General features: G+C 38.8%; 1 protein-coding gene across 8 annotated transcripts in view; it reads left to right on the plus strand.

Moving 5' to 3' along the window:
• GPM6B (glycoprotein M6B) overlaps positions 1-21,172 on the plus strand; it is a 165,043-nt gene that overhangs the window by 124,793 nt on the left and 19,078 nt on the right. For 6 of the 8 annotated variants that reach the window (XM_090063560.1, XM_090063569.1, XM_090063592.1 and 3 more), the window contains one exon: positions 20,443-20,629. In XM_090063560.1, coding sequence (XP_089919686.1) covers positions 20,443-20,629 — 187 coding nt within the window. Of the gene's footprint in view, positions 1-5,203; positions 5,324-20,442; positions 20,630-21,172 lie in introns of all 8 variants that reach the window. The other 2 variants (XM_090063601.1, XM_090063611.1) reach the window with 1 other exon arrangement.

Consider the following 21,172-nt stretch of genomic DNA (forward strand, 5'->3'; position numbering starts at 1 on the left):
CTGAATATCAGCAGCTCTTATCTGAGAAGAACACCATGAGCAAAGCCCCAGCAAATGTTTAGCAGATATTTTACAGAACTGCAGGACAGATTGGATGTATTTAAAGATGAAGGTTTACAAATTATTACAAATGACAGGGTTTATCTTGCAGCCATTAAATTAAATCAGAATGTGAGGATTGGGTAGGCAGATTCACTGGGATGGAATAAATGGGCAAAACGAAATGCTGTTTTGCATCAGTAGTGAAGGAAATAGATCATGATATATATTAAAAGAGACATGAGGTTTGCTTTTTCATTTAACAAAGAAAAATATTACTACTAATTTGTAGGGTGCCAAAAATTTCTGTGAATGACTGACTGTAGTAAATTGGGCATGAAAGTATAGTGGAAAAAGCAAATACTGAGGAATATATTCATAGTAGTAGGCTAATGTATAATAAGGTTCAAGTTTCTATGCTGTATTAAGGAGTGGATGAAAAAATATAAACATTAATTTTGATTGTACCTTAGTAGGAGAACTTAGTCAGGCTATTGCATATTTAGGACTCTGTGAAATGGTTCAAACTTTTTTATGATGTAGATAGAAATATTACAAAATTGAAAACCTCAATATATAAGTGTGCATTACTCTAAGATGGGAAAACCTGCACTTTTACAGTCAGTACTTAAAAAAATATTTTAAGAAAATTAAAATCATGAGTTGTAAAATGAGTATAGTTTAAAGCCAAACAGCACGCAATTGACTACTTTAAGGTTAACTTTATTTGGAAGGAAGCCTTTGATTGCATAAATTTTTAAGGCATTTCTGAAGAGGAACGGATTTGTCCTCTTTTTAGCTTGTTTTGAAGAACTCATCTTCTTACTGTACAAGCTTGATTAGTTTTCAAAGCTAAGGTCTTTAACATTAGGCTTCCAGATCTGTATTTCAAAGGTGCTGACCTGGCTCTAGTTTTCCTTGGCTTCTGGTGGATCTCCTGAAAAACATTTCTGCTTAAATAGAAGGGGCTATATAAGCATAAAACATTAGGATTCAGCCCTAAGTTAATGACATAGTTTGGGTTTCTAAATTTAAAAAGAAAAAATCTTAAAGATTATGCTCAATACCAGTCCAAATGATCAAACAGTGGGAGTAAAACTATATCCTGTATGAAATAGGATAGGCTGTAATGGAAGAATGACCAGATGGCATTGCATATGCGCAGTAGACAAGAGATGGCCCCATATACCATATAGTCATGGAATCAAAGTAATTAAAAATGGGTAAAAACCCCATTACATCATCCGCTGTTATTCTTGCCACCTGACTAGTCATGTTCCCCAGAACAGTATTTACTGGTAATTGTCATGTTTTAAAATAACCAAAGGACAGCATTTTTGGCATTTTCTTTAGGGAGATTATATAGTTACTTTGGAAACAATAAGTTAATTGTTCGATTTCCTTGCATTGCTCTGGCCTGTTTTATATCTGAATAAATGACACTTCATTGCGCATATGTGTGAGGAATATCTAAATCCAGGCATTTGTATTAGATGGCCTGACATGGCTTCTTTTGCTGTGGTATAAACAAAATTGTGAGCTTTGACCTCCATAAACACCTTGATGTTGTATGACTGAACTGCAGTGAACTCATCATCATTCCTGCATGTGCTCTACATAAGACACAAATGTACAAATGGATTTTTATAAACTTTTTAAAGAAGGATATTCAGCTATAGCTGTTCATCCCCATACCTAAGCAGTACCTAAGTACAATTTGTAATGTGATGTTTCATCTCTTAACGTAAAGTGAAATACTTTTTAAAATAGAAAATACTGTTCAATATAGCAAATTGTTATCATTTGGCTAGTTAAGGCCTAGCTCTACCATATTTCACACCGATAGTTCATGCCCTCACTAAAGTCTGTGGGCCTTTTCTCCTGCGACTCAATCTGCAGAACTGCTTTTATTGCCTGATCCAGTGGACAATGAAGTCAGTAGAAAGAGCTCTCTTGGCTTCAATGAATGACGGATAGGGCTGCTAAAGATTACAAAACAAAGCTGGTAGCTAAATGGCATGTATTTTCCAGGAAAATACTGTCTATGCAACTAAACAAGGGGAGTAAGGAAGAGGGAAAAGAAATTCCTCATGTGGACTTTTTAATGAAAATTCTTGTTTAAAAAAAATCCACAAATGTCACTTTCAAAAATGTCTTTAGTCATCCTGCGTTTCCTCCTCCCCTCACCCCTCAAAAATCAAATGAATTTACATTATCAGTATTACAAATGAAATGTAATACAATGATAATTGAAGGACAGTCCTTTCTTCATTTCAAAGTCTGATATTTCTCCAGTAAAAGCTGATGATCTTGCCTGCCTTACCCTATCATGAGTACTAGCAACTGCTTGCTTTGTTTTGTTTTTTTAAAATGCATTATTAACTGTTACAAGTGAAACCCAGGACTCTGAGGGCTTTGATCTTAGGCATGATGGGATAAAATCCTTTCAGTATTTTTAAAGATCTATCTTTGTATTGGTATTCTGGCAGCCAAAACAATTTTTAGTATGTATTTAAAAGGAATTCAGTTCTTCTGTGATGCTATTTTTTTCTTCTATCATTGTACTGGGGTCTATGACTTAGACTCTTTGGTGCCATGGAAATGTAAATATATTAGCTATTTTTCAAAATCATTAGGAGTCTCTTGGAGAGTAGTTGTTGCTGTTGTTTTAAGATTTTTATAAATGTTAGCAAAGAAGCTTCAAGAAAACAAGACACAAACAATGATGTTTGAGGAAAACCAATGTAAAAGAAACACATTGTAGTCTTTAAGTTCCTTCTGCCCTCAGTTAATGTAATATCAAAAAATAGTGAATTTCTTTATTTATGAGCTCATAATATAAATTAAAGGATTGCTACCAAGGCTAGGTACAGATGCTCAAAAAGCCCGAGGTGGAATCCATCTAAGTTACGCGGTTTTCTGTAAGTGGTATAGTTTATTTAGATGGGTAGCAAACAGAATGTACGCTGGTCCTTTGGGGGATGCAGATCTTAAAATGGGTTCTGCCACTTTTAAACCAGTCTGTGTGCCAGTCGAATTTCTGTTTTGTCATGAATATCGACCCATTTTGTGTGCTGAACCTTTATTCTGTTATGAGTATAGGCTTATCCTGGTAAAAGGGTAATGTCTATACCTGGCCTGAATGAGCAGTAGGAGGAGATGAAGTTGTCTTTAGACACAACGGGCCTTTGTACACTCCACAAAGTTGGCCTTTAAAGTGGCTTAAATGCCCTTTTGCACCACTTTAATGGCATTGCTGTTTGCATGTTTGATGACGTACTTTGCTTTAAATTACTTCGGTACATAGCAAGATAAAACACCTTTAAGGTGTTTTAGTTTGCTATTTAACAAAGTGCAACAGTGCATAGGGTGCTGGGGCTGGGTGCCAGTTGGGGGTGGGGAGGGTTGCCACTGGGGGGACAGGACCCTGCACAGCTCAGGGCCTGCTCAGCCCACTGGCAGCTTCTCCCCTCCACCCTCCCTACCCCCCCCCCCCCCCCCCCCCCCCCCCCCGCTGCCACTGCCAAAAAGGTAGGTAAGGATTGGGCCCCCAACTTGTGTACATGCCAAGCAGTGTTTTTAAAAACCCACCATTTCAATTTAGGGAGAATTAACTGAATTAAACCCTCACGGTTATACAAGCAGCAAATTACTTTTGGAAGACTTGTTTAGAAAGAACTTAAAAGGCAACTGAATATATAGGATGTGAATTTTTCTCTTTTTTTCTTCCTAAAGTGGGAAAAAAATAGATTGCGAAAAGTAATTTCTTTCATAAAAAAGTGTGTGAGTCGTATGAAAGTGGTTGACTGCTTTCCCTGTGGATAACTCGTAAAGAGGAAAGCATGATCAAGGGAAAATGAAACCCAACATATTCATTAAAGAATCTATTGACATTAAATTTTCATTAGTCCCAAAGTCTTTTGGGAAATAAACTATTGGATTTATTAATCAGTACATGTGCAACTTTTTTCTTAGATATACTCACTAAACTCGGGATAAAATTCTCCTCTTATTCCTGATTTATGCTAAAAGAACTGCAATGAAATAGGATTACAACAGTGAAAGCTCACTGTGAGAGGACGATTATATCCTTAAAGTATAATTGTTATAAATCCAGAAATGTGAAGTTTTGTTCTTCCCAGAAATCTGCTTCTGACCTAATTTAAAAGAAGCTTGTTTTAATGGCCTGGTCTACCTCATGCACCTGCTGATAGGCTGCTAAATAAGATTTATTTTGGACAGAGATGACAGTTACTTTTTCATCTAGCTACTACAGAGTGGGGACTTCCAGTGCATTTTAAGAAATGATCCATCTTGTGCTGACAGCCTTACAATTCATAACAGAGCCAGGGGAAAAAAATTGTTTAAATGTTTGATGTTGCTTTGCTAGTGGCCTCTTTTCATAGTGTTCAGGAGTAGTTAAGCTTTGAAGTTCTCTCCTAATGAATTACAGATCATCACACATGATTTGAAAGTGATGCAACATTACTGAACTTTCTCATGAAGTGGGGAGGGGGTAATGGATCACATTTTTGTTGCAAGTCTCTAAGTTAATTGAAAATTAATAAATTTGGTCCTGAGTCTCTTGAATATGAGATGTGACAAAACTGCACCTTTTCTTATCTGTTTAAAAAGTTGACTGTATATTGTTGGGTAATTTTTTGAACCTCTCTAGACATCTGGTAATAATTATTATGCTCTGTTGGGTTTAAGGTATTTTAAAAATAGATGTTTAGTTTCCCACAATTTTATTTCCCTTTCTGCCGTATCTATTAGGGAATGGCTGCTTGCCAGAAAAGGGGAGAGGAGGTTTGTGGAAGATTGGGGTGGGGGTGGAGTGAAAAGTGAGTCCTGATGAGCAGCAACTGCAATAAAATAGAGTGCAAATGTGAACTCAAATTCACGTATGAATGTTTTCTAATTCAGAAACCTGGATGGAGGTTTTTTTTTTAAACACTTTTCCTTAATTCACATGTCAGCATAACCCATTGATTTTTCTTTCTCTTATTTGATGCAGATGAGTTTTATACGTCAGTTATGAAATATCAGGTTATCTTTTTGGCCTCTCCAACTAATTTTAATAGTAAATGAATAAAAGTACTGAACAACTTTTTTTTTTTTTTTTTGCTGGAGACACTGACTTTTTACCACCTAAAATTGGCAGTGATCACCAGACCAGAAATGGAAATTGGCAGGTACCACTGGATGTACAAGAGTTCAAGGCCACACCAGTACCATCATGTGCCAGCATTGAGAGGCAATATTAGCCCTTTGGGGAATCAAGGTAAATAAAGGGCTGGGGTGAAGTCTGAACGGAGAGTTCAAATAGAGTAGCCCAAGCCTAATGCTTTGCAGTAGCTATAACATCATTTAAAAATTTTTTTTTTTCTGTCTCTCTTAGTCTGTTAGGAGTGTCTCTCTCTCTCTCTCTCTCATTCAGTGCTTGAAATAACTATTTTAACCTGTTGGTGTTTTGAAATACAGCAGCTTTCAATGTTAGATGTCTTTTGTTACGCTGTGCTGCCCAAAATTGTTTTGAAACTGTCCGCAGATTAGTTTGAGTGGTAATTTCTTTGGAGGCAGCTCCACAAATCCAAAACCAGTGATCAAAGGATTGTATGCATAGACCATCAGCTAGACAGGCCCTGTGTGCTGGATACAGGTGCCGCATTCGGTGTGTGCCCTGGACTGTCCCTGCCTGCAGCATGCAGGACACATTGGCCCCATGAACCACATGCAGCATGTTTTAGCCCATGCACTGCATGCGCTGGGCTTAGCACGTACCTGATTGGTCCCATTCACTGTACACAAGCTGTTTATAGATCCAGCCCAAGAATCGGGGGCAGTACTGCAGACAGGATAATAGGGCTCCCTGGGCTGGATCTCACCTATAGGCCCTATATTTGACATCCTTGTGTTATACTTCCCAACTGCTTCCCCAGACACAGTTCCACCTGATGATAGACTCTGTGTGTGTGTGTGTGTGTGTGTATTTGCATGTCATATTTTAAGGGAGAGGCTACAGAAAAAATATAATGAAAGTTATTGGTGAGTCTTCATTGGTAGAAGTGATTGGTGATTCTTGATTTTGAGTACCCAAACTGAGACGGTTAAACTGTGTGCAATGGGGCAGGGGGAAGGGAAGGTGATTTCCAACCCCCACTCCCTTGCCCCCCAATTTGAGTGAGTGTGATTGAATAGCTTTGAAGCATTTAAGGTTGGACACCCAGAAATAAAAACATGCAAAATCACCAATCATTTCAGAAAATCTTGGCCTGTGAGGACACTGGAAACCAAAAGCCTATCTGCTGTAAGATAGGGACATTCTGCCTTGTGGTAATGGTCAGTGAGTGGAGCTGATCTGTTAAAATCTCCTTGACGCCTGGATTGCCCAGAGACATCTGACTTCAGGTCAGAAATTTAAAGGTTATGATAAAGTAACATTCAGCAATATTTCTACTTAACCCCTTACATTTCCCTTCTATCCAGGAGGCTCTGGTACTTCAGATATCTTAAAATCCTGTTTCTATCATAGGCTTAGTCTGTGCACAAAAACCAAGTGATGACACATTTTAAATTGTCAAATAACATATTAAAAATATTGTTGAAATAGTCAGACTTCTTCTTTGGTAAGCATTCACCCAAGTTTGTTCTGTACAGCTAGGATGGACTTTAGGGAGAATTTGGTATCCTACTGGTAGGCCATAGCATAATTTTCTATATATAACAACAGGCTGAAAATACTCTGTACTTTTTCAGACTGTCACTTCCACTAGGATCCAAATTTTCGATTTACTTTATATAGCTGTTCTGTCACTGGAGTATCTGAGTTGCAGTCCTGTGTCTTGAAGAGTTTCTCGGATACCGAAAGACTTAAGTTGGACTGGCCAGGGGTTAGGAAAAATATTTTTTTGTGGAAAGTTGACCACTCCAAAGGCAAGCCAGCATTCTTTACAACAATCTTCCAGCTGTGAGCAAGATAACAATTTTCTGTACTTTTAAATTACCATACCTTTTTACATACCACACCGATAAAAATAATATATGATGCACATTGTTTTTGAAAGGCAGAGTGAAGAGAAAAAAAAGAACTTTCCATGTAAGTAACTAAATAGCAGCAGTTAGGGACCCAAATCTGCTTATTGTTGTGGTCCATGCGAGTCCATAGAGATTTTATTTTCACTTTTGCCCAGAAGCAGCAGAAACTGTTCTTACCATGTTTCTTGCATATAATGCAAACTGAAGTTTCCAGCAGCATTTTTTTGGGGGTGGGGGGGAGGTGTGTGTTTGTATGTGAGAAAATATGATATTTGGAATATCAATAGTTGAATTTCAAGAGACTCTATTTATGCTGGACAGTGGGCAAATGCTGTCTCATGCTAGATCTGGAGTGGCTCAAGGTAATTATTCCTAGATCCTACCACCCCCTGATCAGCTATGATGGGTAATCCACAGCATGTTACAAGACAGTTATGGAGAACTTTCTGCTTTTTTACAAGAGTAGTATCCAGTTGTAAATAAGTTTTGTATGCTGGACTTGGTGGCAAATTATTTGGATGTTTCTTCAGATCAAATGATGAATAACATCATTTGTTAACTTGGGAATCTTTTCTGAAGCTTGTCCACCAACCCATTGTTCTTTACACTTTTTAAAGGAAGTGCCAGATGCCCAGCAAATTTATCTCAACTACTTGAGTGGTAGATAAGGAGACGGGATCCCTGCAGATTGGTAGCTGTCATTAGAAATCTCCATAGAGAGAGAGAGCAGTAATGAGTAATCCTTCTGGGCTTGGGTAACTATGGGACCAGTAGGCTGCTTATGGATGCTGGTTGAATCAAGAAGTTTAGAGACATAGTGTTGAACTTGAGAATACTATGGCCATCCTGTGGATGTTAAAGGAAGAGTTGGGGGTACTGAGAGGTTCTGGGCATAACCTCAGTTAACCAGATGCTCAAAGCCAATTTAATGTGTTAAAGTTTCTCATAGCTGGGGTAAAGAAATGTGAAGTTCTTCAGGCAGCAGCCCAAGTACATGGAATGCATCTTCTGCAAGGATAACTATGTCTTTGCTCATTATTTAGCCAAATTAAAATGTTGGGCTGCTACTTCCCTTCAGACAGCAGAAAAAGTTTCCATTTAATCAGAACAAAAAGTCCCTTGTTATGGACTGCACTGCAGAATCTATTAGAATGTTTCCAAATGTACTGATGTGAAACTTCCTTCCTAAGGGGACTTCCCACTGTGGACATTCCTTCTTTACCTCAGTGCCAGCATTAGGAAATATCAGGATAACAAATTTTTGCTTCCAATTTGGTGTTTTGCTTCCTTCACGAGATTAAGAAATAGTAGAAATAAGAAATAATTTACACGTTACTTTTATTGGCCATCTTTCTTTGGGACTGTGAGAGAGAGGTGCCCATATTCACATGTAGAAATTCTTATAGGTAAATTTTGATACTGATTTTGCTTAATGGTAACATTTCCAATCCTATATTTTTCTTTCCCGAAATAATATTATATGGTTTGTATACATACTTTTAATGGAGGCATAAGAGCATGAAAAAATTCACTAGCCCATCAGAACTTAAACCAGTTTCATAAGGATGTAGGCTTGCTCAAGAGCTGGGGGAAATTTTGCAAAACACCTCCCTAGAAATCTGTTCACCCCTTCACCTTCTGATGCTATTGTTGGCCAAAGGGTCATCATGGTGGCAGTTCACATTCTTTCTTTCTTTCTTTCTTCCTGTATTCTGTATTTAAGGTATTTCTTTGTAGATCCAGATTAGTAGTGAGAGAGAGGATTTGGCTTCTGAATCTTGGACCCAGTGGTCTGAAAATTCTCTCTTTTTTTTTGGATTTTTCTTACTGAGGAAGAGGTTTTGTTCTTGTTTGCTTCCTTGTAGCTAGGGGAGAAGAAACTCGGGGACCAGTCAGTAGCTGCGGATGAGGTCCAATATGGCAAAAGCCTTTTTTCCATTGGATGTTACAAGTTGATGAACTTTAAGGTGAGTTATGATTCCAGACTGGTGGATCTAAGTTTCAGAACTCAAATTTTCCAGGCAAGACTCTCAACTTTGAAAACCCAATTTATTTATTTATTTATTTATTTATTTTAAGGGTTATGTTTTGGGAGGAGAAGAATTGAAAAAGCAGATGATTTGCAGATATAAGAATATACTAAGGGTGAGATTTACAAAGATGCTGAAGCCATCAATGACAGTGAGGTACCTAGTTCACTTAAAGGCTTTTTGTATCCCACTGTGTAGGTCTGCATTCTTAGGCACCTAAATAACTTTGTAAATATGGCTCCTAGTCCCCTCTCTATTTTTTGGTTCAACTATGTCAGCATGTTCTGAAGCTGTGGGTAATTCTTGCATTTTGAACTCTGTTGCAGTATCTCCAAAAGGTAGGTAAGAGGAGTGTATTGGAAGGAGTAGGTGGTGGTGAGGGGCCAAAACAAAGAGAAAAAGGAGAAATATCCTCAACAAAATAAAATAATTACAACTGTTGATGGGTTTTTTTGTGTGTGTGTGCACTTCCTTGCCTGACCTCATGTGAAACACTGACTCTGACACTATGGACAAACGAAACAACTCTACTGTTTTAAGTGGGGGAGGAAATTGCCCTTATGAGCATGCATCAGTTTATCTGTTATTGTTTCATCTGTCTTCTATTAAATGTAAGTGAAGCTAAATCACAATATATTCCAAGTAAAGCAGGTGGTAAATTGCAGTTTATCTGCTAAATTGCAGTTTATCTGCTAGTAAGTAGAAGTTAGAACAAACGGATGAAACCGGCACAGTAGATTCAGCTGTTCTACAGCAAGTTTCCTCCCTTGTTTTAAATTGCTATAATTTGTTGTTGTCTGTCTTCACCTTATTGGGAGTGGAAGTTATAGTTTCAGTCAAGGCCATTGAAAAATCTTGCCAGTGGAATGTTTTGTTTTCTTTTCTTTTCCCCAGACTTAATTCTGCATATCAAGTAGCATCTCTGTATGCAAACGTTGCATAAGAATCATGGTAAATAAATTGTGTTCAAAAGGAATTATTCCAAAACTGTATCAAAATGTCTTTGACCGCTTTAGCACAAGAAACCCCTTTTAAATTATGGCAGTGATTCAATAATGTCTAAGGATTCCCCCCACTCCCCTTCCAAATTTTATGTTGATGGAGAAATAGGTAGAAAATATCTATCCTTGAGATCCCACTTGTGATTTTGTTCAAAGCAAATTCTGCTTGAATACATTTTTCTTATGTTTAGACTTGGTTCAAGAGTCCCTTGCTTTTCCATTGCTTGTCATAGACTGAAATGGATTCCTGTCGTGTTTTGACAAGAAATGACATTCTGACCTTCACGTCAAGCTGAAAGAACTGGGATAAGACAACTGCTTTTGCTCTAGTGTCTCGCGTGATGGCAGTGTTCTTCACACTCTAATTGAATGCTTACTTTTAGGTATCCTTAGTACCCTACAATTGATGCCTGTGATAAACTTGTAATTGGTATTTCATATTTTAAAGGTTATCCAGCTTTAAAATGAGGTATCTTCAGAACACCTCAAGAATTATTTTAATAGACTGGATATGTATCATTGATTTAAATTCGAAGAGTGTGGTTTTTTTCTATGAATGTATGTTTCTTTTAAGGTTGGAAAAGAGAACATTGCTATAATTTGGTCTGACCTCCAGTGCAACATAAGCCACAGCTTTGCCTAGTAATTTCTGCAAGACAGGATCTTTATTCTTTTATATCAGAAATTGGATCTTTAAAATGAAATCTGATGATGACAAATTGCTCTCTAATCTTTAGTATTTTCTTCAATTTAATGCTTCCTCTTAGAGGAAAAGGAAAATCTTGTTCTGGTCAAATCTATTTTACAGTTTTTAGACTTGACTAGCTCAATGAAATGAATGACTCAAGCCTAGTTGCTATAGCAAGAGGGGTCATTGTTTTATTTTTAAAGATATGTAGAAAACCCAGCTTCCCATGGATTTTTTTTCTCATACATTTTAGAGAAAGTCTTAAACTTTTTTTATATGACCATCAGGGTGTACTTTTTTTCTGTACTGTGTAGGAATTGCTTATTTGTGTAGGTGCCCATAGTGCTTTTACAGACTAACAAAAGCTTTGGTTTTCTAGCCCATTTAAATTTAGCATCTAGTTAGATTGTGATATTTTGACTTGGTAGTAGCTACTACTGAGAGCTCCTAGATCCTCTCTACTATATCCCAGACAGAAAAGGGTAGAGAGGGATTCTTCTTCTTCTCCCTATCATTACATAGGAATTTTGAAATTTCATTGACTATTTCCATATGAATGTTGTTATGTGATTACATGTTGTGTAATTAGACTATAGAGCTCATTGTCACAGAATTTCATTTGGAGTAAGAATTTAGCAAGATTGAAAGATTCAGAGCAGTTTAATGGTGATAAATTTCAGAAAGGTATTATTAACTCTGGTGCTTCTGGGCTGAAGCCATTCTGTAAACAATTTGAAAGTGATCTAATGTGGAAGGCAAGTAGCTCTGTCTGCCTTGGGCAGTATTCTTGCCCTTTTCATCTGAAGCATTAAGTCCTTGTTGGAAACTGGAAGCTAAATTCCAAGCCTGAATCAGTACAGTAATTCTTATGCCCTATGATGGGGGTTAGCAACCTAGAGCCCATAAAAGTGGGACTTTGTAGCACTCTGTCATCCAGGTCTTCAGGGGCAGTCACTTTCTCTATGCCCCTGCAGACAGAAGCAGTGGTGACCAGCCCCTAGTGTGCGCCTGTCTACTCTGACCTGACCTGGGTTGTTTTGGGTCCACAGCTTAAAAAAGGTTGCTGACCACTGATCTACAAGCACGGTCTGCAGAGAACATTGTATGCTAAGGGAGTATTGATTACAACTCCTTTTCCTTCTGGGAAGTGATACAAATAAATCTATTCTGGTTCAATTTGTCCTTAACATGCATTGGTATTTGTTTCAACTTTTTTTAAAATCAGTATCCTCTAACTTGGAAAGCAGCACCTGTCAAGACAGAAAAAGTAGCTTTTATAAGCATATGCATAAAGGGAAATAGTCATTACAGTGTTTGGCAAGGCAATCCTTAAAATATCTGGGCACATTACAGAACATACAGCCAGTGCTCTTTGAAAACAGAAAAGGGGTCTGAGCCAATTTTGTCAATACAGTAGTAGCTCCTAATCCTACAAAGACTTTTGGATGTGAATTCTTCAAGCATTTAGTAGCCCCTTTTAATTCACTAAGGGCCGTGTTGCATGATAATTTGGGGGCAGTTGTTGGAGCCCTTAACCCCTGGATTGTCTGCACATTAACACCTTACGTGGTTTTCAGCACTCGTTATGTGGCTCAGTTATGCCACTGCAGTTACGCCACTCTGATCTGCACCGCCCAGCTCCTGTTCCATTAAGGTGTGGCCGCTCCCCACAGATGTGTGCCCAAGTTGAAGTCCTCCAGGATCCCAGAACCTCCCATCAGTACAGCAAGGGTAGAAGCCTGTCCTAGCTCACCAGCCTTTTATTGGCAACTCGCAGGTACAGCTCCTAGTCCTGCCTCTGCTCACCAAGCCTCTAATGGGAAGTCAGCTGTCCAGGTGAGGGATGGTCAGAGAAGATTTCTAGACTAAGGGTGTGACTCCAAGCTAGCACTAACAACATTTGCATGGCTCAAAGCATAAGGTGTAACAAGGCCCTAAGTTAGCCTGGTTACTAGGGCTATGCAAAGCTGCGGTTGCTGATTCAATTCAGAGGAGATTTGGCCTGATTTGGTGGCTGAATCTCCAAATCCAAATTGAATCGGGAAGCCTCTGATTTTGATTTGGAGAGATTTGACAATTCAGACAGACACAGCTGTATAAGTTTATTCTACCTACCTGAAGGTACCAGGCTCTTGATCGTTGAGATGGTGGAGCAGATGCAGAATCCCACGGGAGCGTGTGGGGGGTCCCCAGCATGCTCAGCAGTGGACTCAGAAGTGTACCAGAAGCACTCCCAGGTCTGCAGCAGAGTACGTAGGGGACCCCACCTCCCACCCCCCTGGCTTGGTGACTGGTGCCTCCTGGGTTTGGGGGGGGCACCCGATGTCTGGGAGGGCACCAATTGCTGAGCTGGAGTTTGTGCGTGTTGGGGGGGGGTGTTCACAAGCCATGCCTGGTACCTTGAGGTATGTAGAAAAAACGTATGAAACTGTGTCTATGGCTGAATCACTGATTCTCTGAATCAGAACCAAATCTTCAGATTCGGATTTGGCCAAATGGAATCGGGATGGTGATCCAGATCAGCAAATTGAATCACTGTCCCCTGAATTGGACTGAATCTGAATCGAATACAGCCCACCTTGCACACCCCTACTGGTTACTGGTAATTGTTGCCCTCAATATTATAGTATGTGTGCGTGTATTGTAATTTAAGAGTAATTGTTTTAGCTTAGGTTTTAGTTTTAGCTTGAGCTTTAAAGTGAATCATTGACTTGAACAATGACCTGCAAATAATTTTGAAAAATAACTCTAAGATTTTTGTGCCCTGAATGGGGAAAGATAAGAGGAGAAAGGTTTCACCCTGAATTAAACTTATCTTTGTTGCGGTTAGTAGTTTTCCTCACAATCCCCATTATCACAGTCCCTTGGCTGCTGCTTTGAACAATGATCCAGCGTACCCTCTGCTGAGGAGATTTATCAAATGCAGGAGTGTGCTGGAGCCCAGGTGGGAGAGGAGTCAAACTCTATTTTGTCTCGTTACCAGTATGTAACCCCCCCCTCGTTTTTCCTCCCACTATCTGCTCCCCATTTTTGTCTCCTACACTTTAAATCATGGAGTGCATAAAGGCATCAAGAGCAGCAATTTTCGGTCATTTACTATACAGTGAGAAGTGGTGATATTTATCTTCACCAACAGATTTCATTTTCTTGCAAAAAATATATATAGAGGCTGACACTCACAGCACTTTGCATCTTCATGTAACAGGCACATCAGAAAATCCCTAGATACTGAAGGAAATAAGCAAATGAAAAGGGTCCGAGTCTTCCAGTTCACACAAAAATAAGGGACTTTGCACGTGTTTATCCGGACCATTCTTGGATGTTTGGTGACCGGGTTTAAAGTGTGACCTGATGCCTTTTCTGCTTAGCTTATTTTGCTGAAAAAGTGGCTCCCTTGCCTGTGAAAGAGGAGCCCATGTGGCAGAAACTTCCTGAGTTTGGGATCGACATGTTGTGTGCCAGGGTGATTAAAAATAAATAAAACAGCCCTAAAAGCAGCAGTGGGAGAGAGAAGTGTGCCTAATCCAGGGGTTGGCAACGGTTTTCTGCAGCATGGCAAAAACACCTGCAGCCTCTGCTTGTAAGATGGTGGTGTGTCAGGTGTGGACGGTGGGGGAGCCACGAGGTTCCTGATCCTTGTTGTGGCAGTGCGGCCCTGGCCACTTCCCTGCCATCCACCCCGAGGTGCATGCGCCAAGCAAAATGCCTCTGCATGCCTTGCTCTGAAACCTCTACTGGGGGTTGCCTACCCCTAGTCTAAATGTTCCTTTTTCATGAGTAATGTAAAGTTTTATATGAAGAGTGTGATGTGGGAAGCAACAAAATTAAGAAAAAATGACAAGGGGAGTCTGCAGTCTAGTTTCCCTGAAACTCAGATGCTTTCTTTCCCCTGTTTCAGGTTGGTCTCAACTCCCTGGGCTTGGTTTCCTTCTTGACACTTCAGTGTTCCCTAGAAACAGTTTTTTAGATCCAACTTGTGCTAAAACTGTTTTAATCTGGAAGGAAAATTGAACTGTAGATGATAAGCAGGGATCATGGTTTTCTCTGATTTAAAAAAAATAAATAAAAAATCCCCAATTCCTGGATTTAAAAAAATTGCCCCAAATCCACTTTTTTCTGTTTCATTTTAACCATGGAAAAATGTGGATTTTGAGTTACTTTTTTAAATCCTGAAATAGGGGATTTTATTTATCAGAGAAAACTAGGATCCCTGATAAGGTGAGATGTTGGCTAGCGGAACAGCAAACATTATCCTACCCACATCATTTTATTTTACTTTGTCTGATGGGCAGAACCTCCGTATCTGAGCATGGCAGAACCAACCTCAAGGAAAAGGCCCTTAAAATAGGGAGAGTTTGCTGTGCATTTTGTGCACATGTACAGGAGGCTATGTTGCCCCTATTCTGCTTGCTGTTCTGGGATTTGTAATCTCACCCAGTCCTATATCAGCTGGATTAGTTATGGGCTGACAGTTTTGATTTTTAAAAACAAAAAACCCTGCATTAAATATGCAGTGATTTTTTTTTTGTTTGTTTGTTTGTTTTAAATCCAGAATTACAGTAGCAAACAAGTTCAAGTTAAGCTAGTATTTGGCTCTAATGGAGGTGTAATAGCTAACCCAACATGCATGCAGTATGAACACTTTTGGGCGTATTGCTTAATGCATTTCAAAAAGGGTAAATATATAAACAATTAGTATCACTGGTGGGTTTTTTAAATGTATAGGTTCATCCTCTACCAATTTCCTGTGACCCTAAGTTTCCAAGAGACTAAAAAAGAATAGTTGGTTCCTGTTCTTTCTCTCTTTATTTTTGCCCCTTAGCAAAAAATATTCAGTGTGTGTGTGTGTGTGTGTGTGTGTGTGTGTGTGTGTGTGTGTGTATGCGTGTGAGAGAGCATTCATTTCCCTAGAGAATAATCTCAGTCCTTGTTTTAGCTGGCTTCTTTCAGAAAGTGTGTTTAAATCTGTAGCCAGGATCACAGGCAGCTTGGGGCAAATCATTGGGCTGTTATTAACCTGCCTCCATGGCAACTGCTGCTCACCAGCCTGAGGACAAAAAATGTTTTTATTCTGCTGAGCCGCACAAAAGGTTCTAGTGATGCTTTAAACAAAATGGCCATTGAAAGCTAGATGCAGTGATGTGTATTTATACTGTATTGGCTTATATTTAAATTTCTTTCCACTGCTGTGTTGGAGTGCATCTAGAGATGAAAGATTCATAGGATTATCCATACGCAAAATATAGACACTGGCAGAATTTTTCTTTAGCAGATTTTTTTTACATCTCTTAATAACTTGCAAAAACCTTGTAAACACTACACTGTTGCTCATAGTGTTCAGCCTGAAGTCACCAATAGAAAGTTATCAAGTAACTTCGCCTGTTTCATATTTATTTTATAAACATTCACTGCTTCTCATTGGTGTAGTAAATTGTGGTGTGCTGAATCAGAAATATTGCAGAGGTTTATAAGCAAACTGCCAATGAAGAAACTCCTTGAGCTAGATCCTCAGCTGATACAAAATGCTTTGGTTCCAGAGACCAGCTGAGGCTGTGGTCCTTTGTATTAATGGAAATTGCATGTTTTCCTGGTATAACCCAAGGTATAGGAAGTTGGGTAGGAAATTTTTTTTTATTGCTTTGTGAAATCGTATATCTGGTTTTGAAATGCTGCTCTTGGTTTTTCTGGTAACGTGTAGGTAAAATTAATATTTTTTTTAAAAACAGAATAGACAAACTCTATACTGGTTAGGTCAATTGGTGTGGACACAAGTGACTCAAAGTAGAGTACATTCTTTAAGGTTGTCATATGAAAATGAAGATTTGGACATTTGGTAACATACTGTTTCAAAACACTGTTGTGCAAAGCTGATGGTCTTTGATAAAAATTGTTGCAGTATATAAAAATAAGTTCCAGTGAAAAGATTTTATACTTACTGAATGCACATGTGTGTAGTACGGCCTCTTGAAGGCTCAGATCGAGCAAAAACATTTATCCTTCATAGAAATAAGCTATTTACAGTGTTTTCTTTTTTTTTTTTTTTTTTGCTTGTTTAAAGTTGGGCTTTAGGAATGAGCTGTTTATGCATAGACTAAAGTATCCCAGTTTTCCCAGTAGCCAAGGGCAAATTGGTGGGTATTTGCTGGGACTCTGTGGGCATGTCTACATGTTCATTAATGTGCCATAGTTACATAGCATTGTTTAGTACCTGTAATCACAAGTATTAACTTTGACTGATTTTTAAGAAACCTCCTAGGAGTTTACTACCCTATGGCAAACTGGGATTCACAGCACAGGTTGCCTAGTTTACTGAAATTACCTAGAGAGCTGCCTTTAGTCCTTGGGCCCATGTGGGTCTAAGGTTTGTGTGGGTGGTTCAGCTGTATCATTCTTCAGTACTGTTTGCCTTTTTGACTTCTAGAGCAGCTCTGATGTTGACTGTAAAGGAGGTCAAACATTTTACCCTTCAGGACAAATGAATCTTATAGCAGCGACAGGTTAAGGGATTGGAATAAAACTAATGGAGAATCTGAAGGATAGCATAAGGAGACCACAGTGTCTGGATCCCTGAACAAATTGTTCAAATAGGAATTGTGAATGAAAAGGACTTGATGATTATATTGTTTCTTCTAACAAGTTTTTCACATCACTGATCATGAGGCACAGCCTTAGAATTTCATAGATTTTTTTTTTTTTAGGATCGGAAGGGACCTCTGTAGATCAAATCCAACCCCCTGCCCTGAGCAGGAAAGAGCGCTGGGGTCAGATGGCCCCAGCCAGGTGTTTGTCAAGTCTCTTCTTAAAAGACCTCCAAGGCAGGGGAGAGCACCACCTGGGTAGAGCTCTCCCACCCAGATGCTTCCAGGCTGCTGTATCTTGGATCCCACAACATTGGCCCCAGTGCTGTTAAGCTTTCCTTTGGGTAGGCTGCAGCATTATTTCTTTGGTTTCTCTAGCACACTGCCTGGACCAGGCCCACTATCAGTTACTCCTTTCTGAAAATGGGACTCTGCCCATATGCTTTTAGTCTCCTGTAACCAATGCTAACCACAGCCACCACCAGACTCTTCAATAGCTTAAGCATGCCCTTTCCCAGAGCAGCACTCTTGTCTACTTTATTTCATTGTTCATGTCTCTTACTTGAAGCAAACAGATGCACATACTTTGTAAGGACTCCAAAAGCCAGTATCTCTTTACTTTATCCAGCAGAAGAAATGCACAGATGTAGGCATAATGATCACCTACACACATCTCCATGTGTCAGTTCCCTGTCCTGATCCTCTAAGGTGTCCCTTCCCCCACTCATCTCATCAATTTGGGGCTTATGCCCCATGGTCAAGAGCTCTCACTCCTGTGGTTAAACATCTGATCTGCCCCTGGTGTCTCTCATGCATGATTGGTAAGACTTCCTTTTATTACTTCTTGCCCACTTGGTTAAGTGCTCCTTGGATGAGACTTGTCACGTGATCAGGCCTTCACCAGCTAATCTATTACTTTATAATCCTCACTCCTCCAGTTGGACTAGAAAAATGTGTTTGACCCAGGCTGTAGAATCTTTGTCCAAGGCTGTTCCATTTGATTTAGATTATGTTCACCCTAGGCTAGGTGCAAGAATCTGGTATGTTACCCCTTTGCACGTTGTATCACAACATGGAGGCAAAAGTTAAAGGAGACCAATAATCCTCCATTCAAACTGATATTTGCAGCCTGATGGATGCACAGTGTCCCCAGTATGAGAGCAAATCAATAAGTTGTATACAGAAAATTTCCCCAAACTAAAAGGTCCCATCTGGTTATCACCCTGCAATATCTGTCATTCTGAACCTTGCTTTAGGTTTGAACTTCTGTGATAAGATGCACACCATAGTGGTTATATTTCCTCCCATAGCACTCTTCTGCATTTCCTGTTCTTCTCTCTGTCCCTTTATGTTAAACCACACACCAAGCTGTCTGTAGTTATTCTGTGGGATATGAAGCCTTACTGAATGGATTTCAGTTCTAGTTTTGACTGAGTTTTCCAGTCTGGTTTCCATATAATTGAATCTTGTATGCATTTAGTGAAGTGACATTTCATCTCAGCAGTGTTTTAAGGATGATGGGACATTTGATAACAGATCTCTACAGCAGAGTTTTATATTGCTAAAGTGGTGAGAGAGCTTTCTGTTGTTGTTGCATGCATATTATTCCCAAATGCTTTGTAGATGTGTCTATTCCAAAACTCATTCATTACTAGGAAAGGATGTTAAAAATAAATCTGCTTTATTTAGATATAAATTTGCTCATCTTCTTGTGGAATTTGAGAGACAAGAAACTATGATATATATATTCACCAGCTGCCTCTCTAACTTCAAATGGTTTATTATTCATTTCATCCTCTATGCTGAGAGAAGCAGACTGTTTCTGTTGCATTGGTAATTCCATTAAGAAGTATCCTAATGGTTTATGCTTTGCCCAATTGTATGAAATGCACGCTAAATAGAGGATGCTTAGCAAACTTAATGCCATCACTGTGAAGTAATGAATTGGTATAGATTGCCATTACCATTATAACGTAGTTAAAGCCATGTTTGTTTCCAATTTACATTTCCCAGTCCTGCAAGCAAATGGATCATCAGGCAAAGCACTCAGTGGGAATCTGGTAGATGCAACTGAATTACCTTTATTAGCGTCTGTAGAGCAAGCGTGTGTGTGTGTGTGTGTGTGTGTGTGTGTGTGTGTGTGAATGTAACTTGATTAACATTAAGTTCTTTTTTTATTGGCATGCTCAGTTCAGTATCCAGCTCTATGGCTCTATCATTGTAGTCTTTAGGGAAAGAACAATGTACATCTGTACTATCCATAAAGATTGAAACAAAAACGTGCTGTCTAAGAGTTCAGCTTGGAACTCATTGTTCCTTCTAAAAGGAAATCTCAATTTTAGTTTGATAAATAATCTCTCTTTTTTCTTTTGTTTTTAAAATTATATTTTATCCCTTAAAATAATTTCTAAATATTCTCTGCCAGTTTTTTCAGCTCTATTCATTTTTTATAACTAAATTATGAAATGGTTCATATAATTTTGTTTCCAGTTCATACAAATAATCGGACTTTTCCTAGAAGTGTAATCTTTAGTCAAAGGAATGTCCTGGAGTTGGATTTTGAGAATGTGAGTATGAACCTTTGACAGTAAAAAATACAAAATACCTTTTTATTCTTCTAGCATGCTTCCTGCTTTTTGCTTTTGCTTCCTGGGTTTAATTAAGGGATATGACGACAATATGATTGACACTAGGTATTGGTAGTACCAGTAAGTCTTAAATGCAGTATGTTTTAAAACTAGCCAGATCTGAAGGTGTTACTTAGCCAAATGGATTTCTATTTTTCAATTTATGGGCTGCCTCATCAATGGCATTTTTTAATTTATAAGCACTCCGTTTATTTTCATCTGTGTGCTTTGAGATCACACAGACAAAACTGAAGGTCACTTCTCTTGAGCAGAAAGTGTTGTCTTGTATCATGCATTCGTTTTCCACATATTGCTTTGCCAATTTTTAAGGCTTGAGAGAGACCCCCAGTTGGTTTTACCAAAGGAAGAGTGAATGTTCTTTTCCTAATAATCTGCTCTTCTCCTCAATAATGCTTTCTTTGTTTTATCTTTTCTGCTTAGGTTGCTTTGAATGTTGCATTAAGTGCCTGGGAGGCGTTCCATATGCTTCACTTGTGGCAACCATTCTCTGCTTCTCTGGGGTAGCATTGTTTTGTGGCTGTGGTCATGTGGCTCTCACTGGAACTGTATCTATTCTGGAACAGCATTTCTCCACAAACACCAGTGACCATGCTCTACTGAGTGAAGTGTAAGTATGCGATGCCTTCCTTTCTTCTACTGCCTGAAAGAGTTTTAGGAAAGCAGCCTAGGGCCTAAAAAATCAATGGAAAAATGCAAACAAAGTTTTGAGATTTAATGTTTGGATCCATCCTAACTTTGAAGATTAGGATCTTTAAATAATATTAGGCATTTTGCAGTGTATATATAATAAATGGATGTAAATCCCCAAGAGAATACAGTTTTTTCCTCTGTAAGATCCGGATCAGCACTGACTACAAAATGGCAGAAGGCAGAGTAGATATGCAACTTTTATAAATTAACTAAATACAATACATAGAAAGCACAAGCTTTCATGGGCTGAAGCTCACTTTAATTAAGCTGTGAAAGCTTGTGTGTGCTTGCTCTTTTCCTCCACCTCCCCGTGTCTTACTTAGTCTAAAAGGTGCATGTCTACCCTGTCTTGTGACTGACTTCAGACTAACGTGGCTAACTACTCTTTGCAAAATTGCAGTGATTTCCAGCCAATGAGAAAGCACTAAAAATATTAAGTTTCAGTATATACCAGTATATA

This window comes from Crocodylus siamensis, chromosome 1 (genome assembly GCF_052110815.1).
Source record: "Crocodylus siamensis isolate JL-2025a chromosome 1, ASM5211081v1, whole genome shotgun sequence".
Taxonomy (NCBI): Eukaryota; Metazoa; Chordata; order Crocodylia; family Crocodylidae; genus Crocodylus; species Crocodylus siamensis.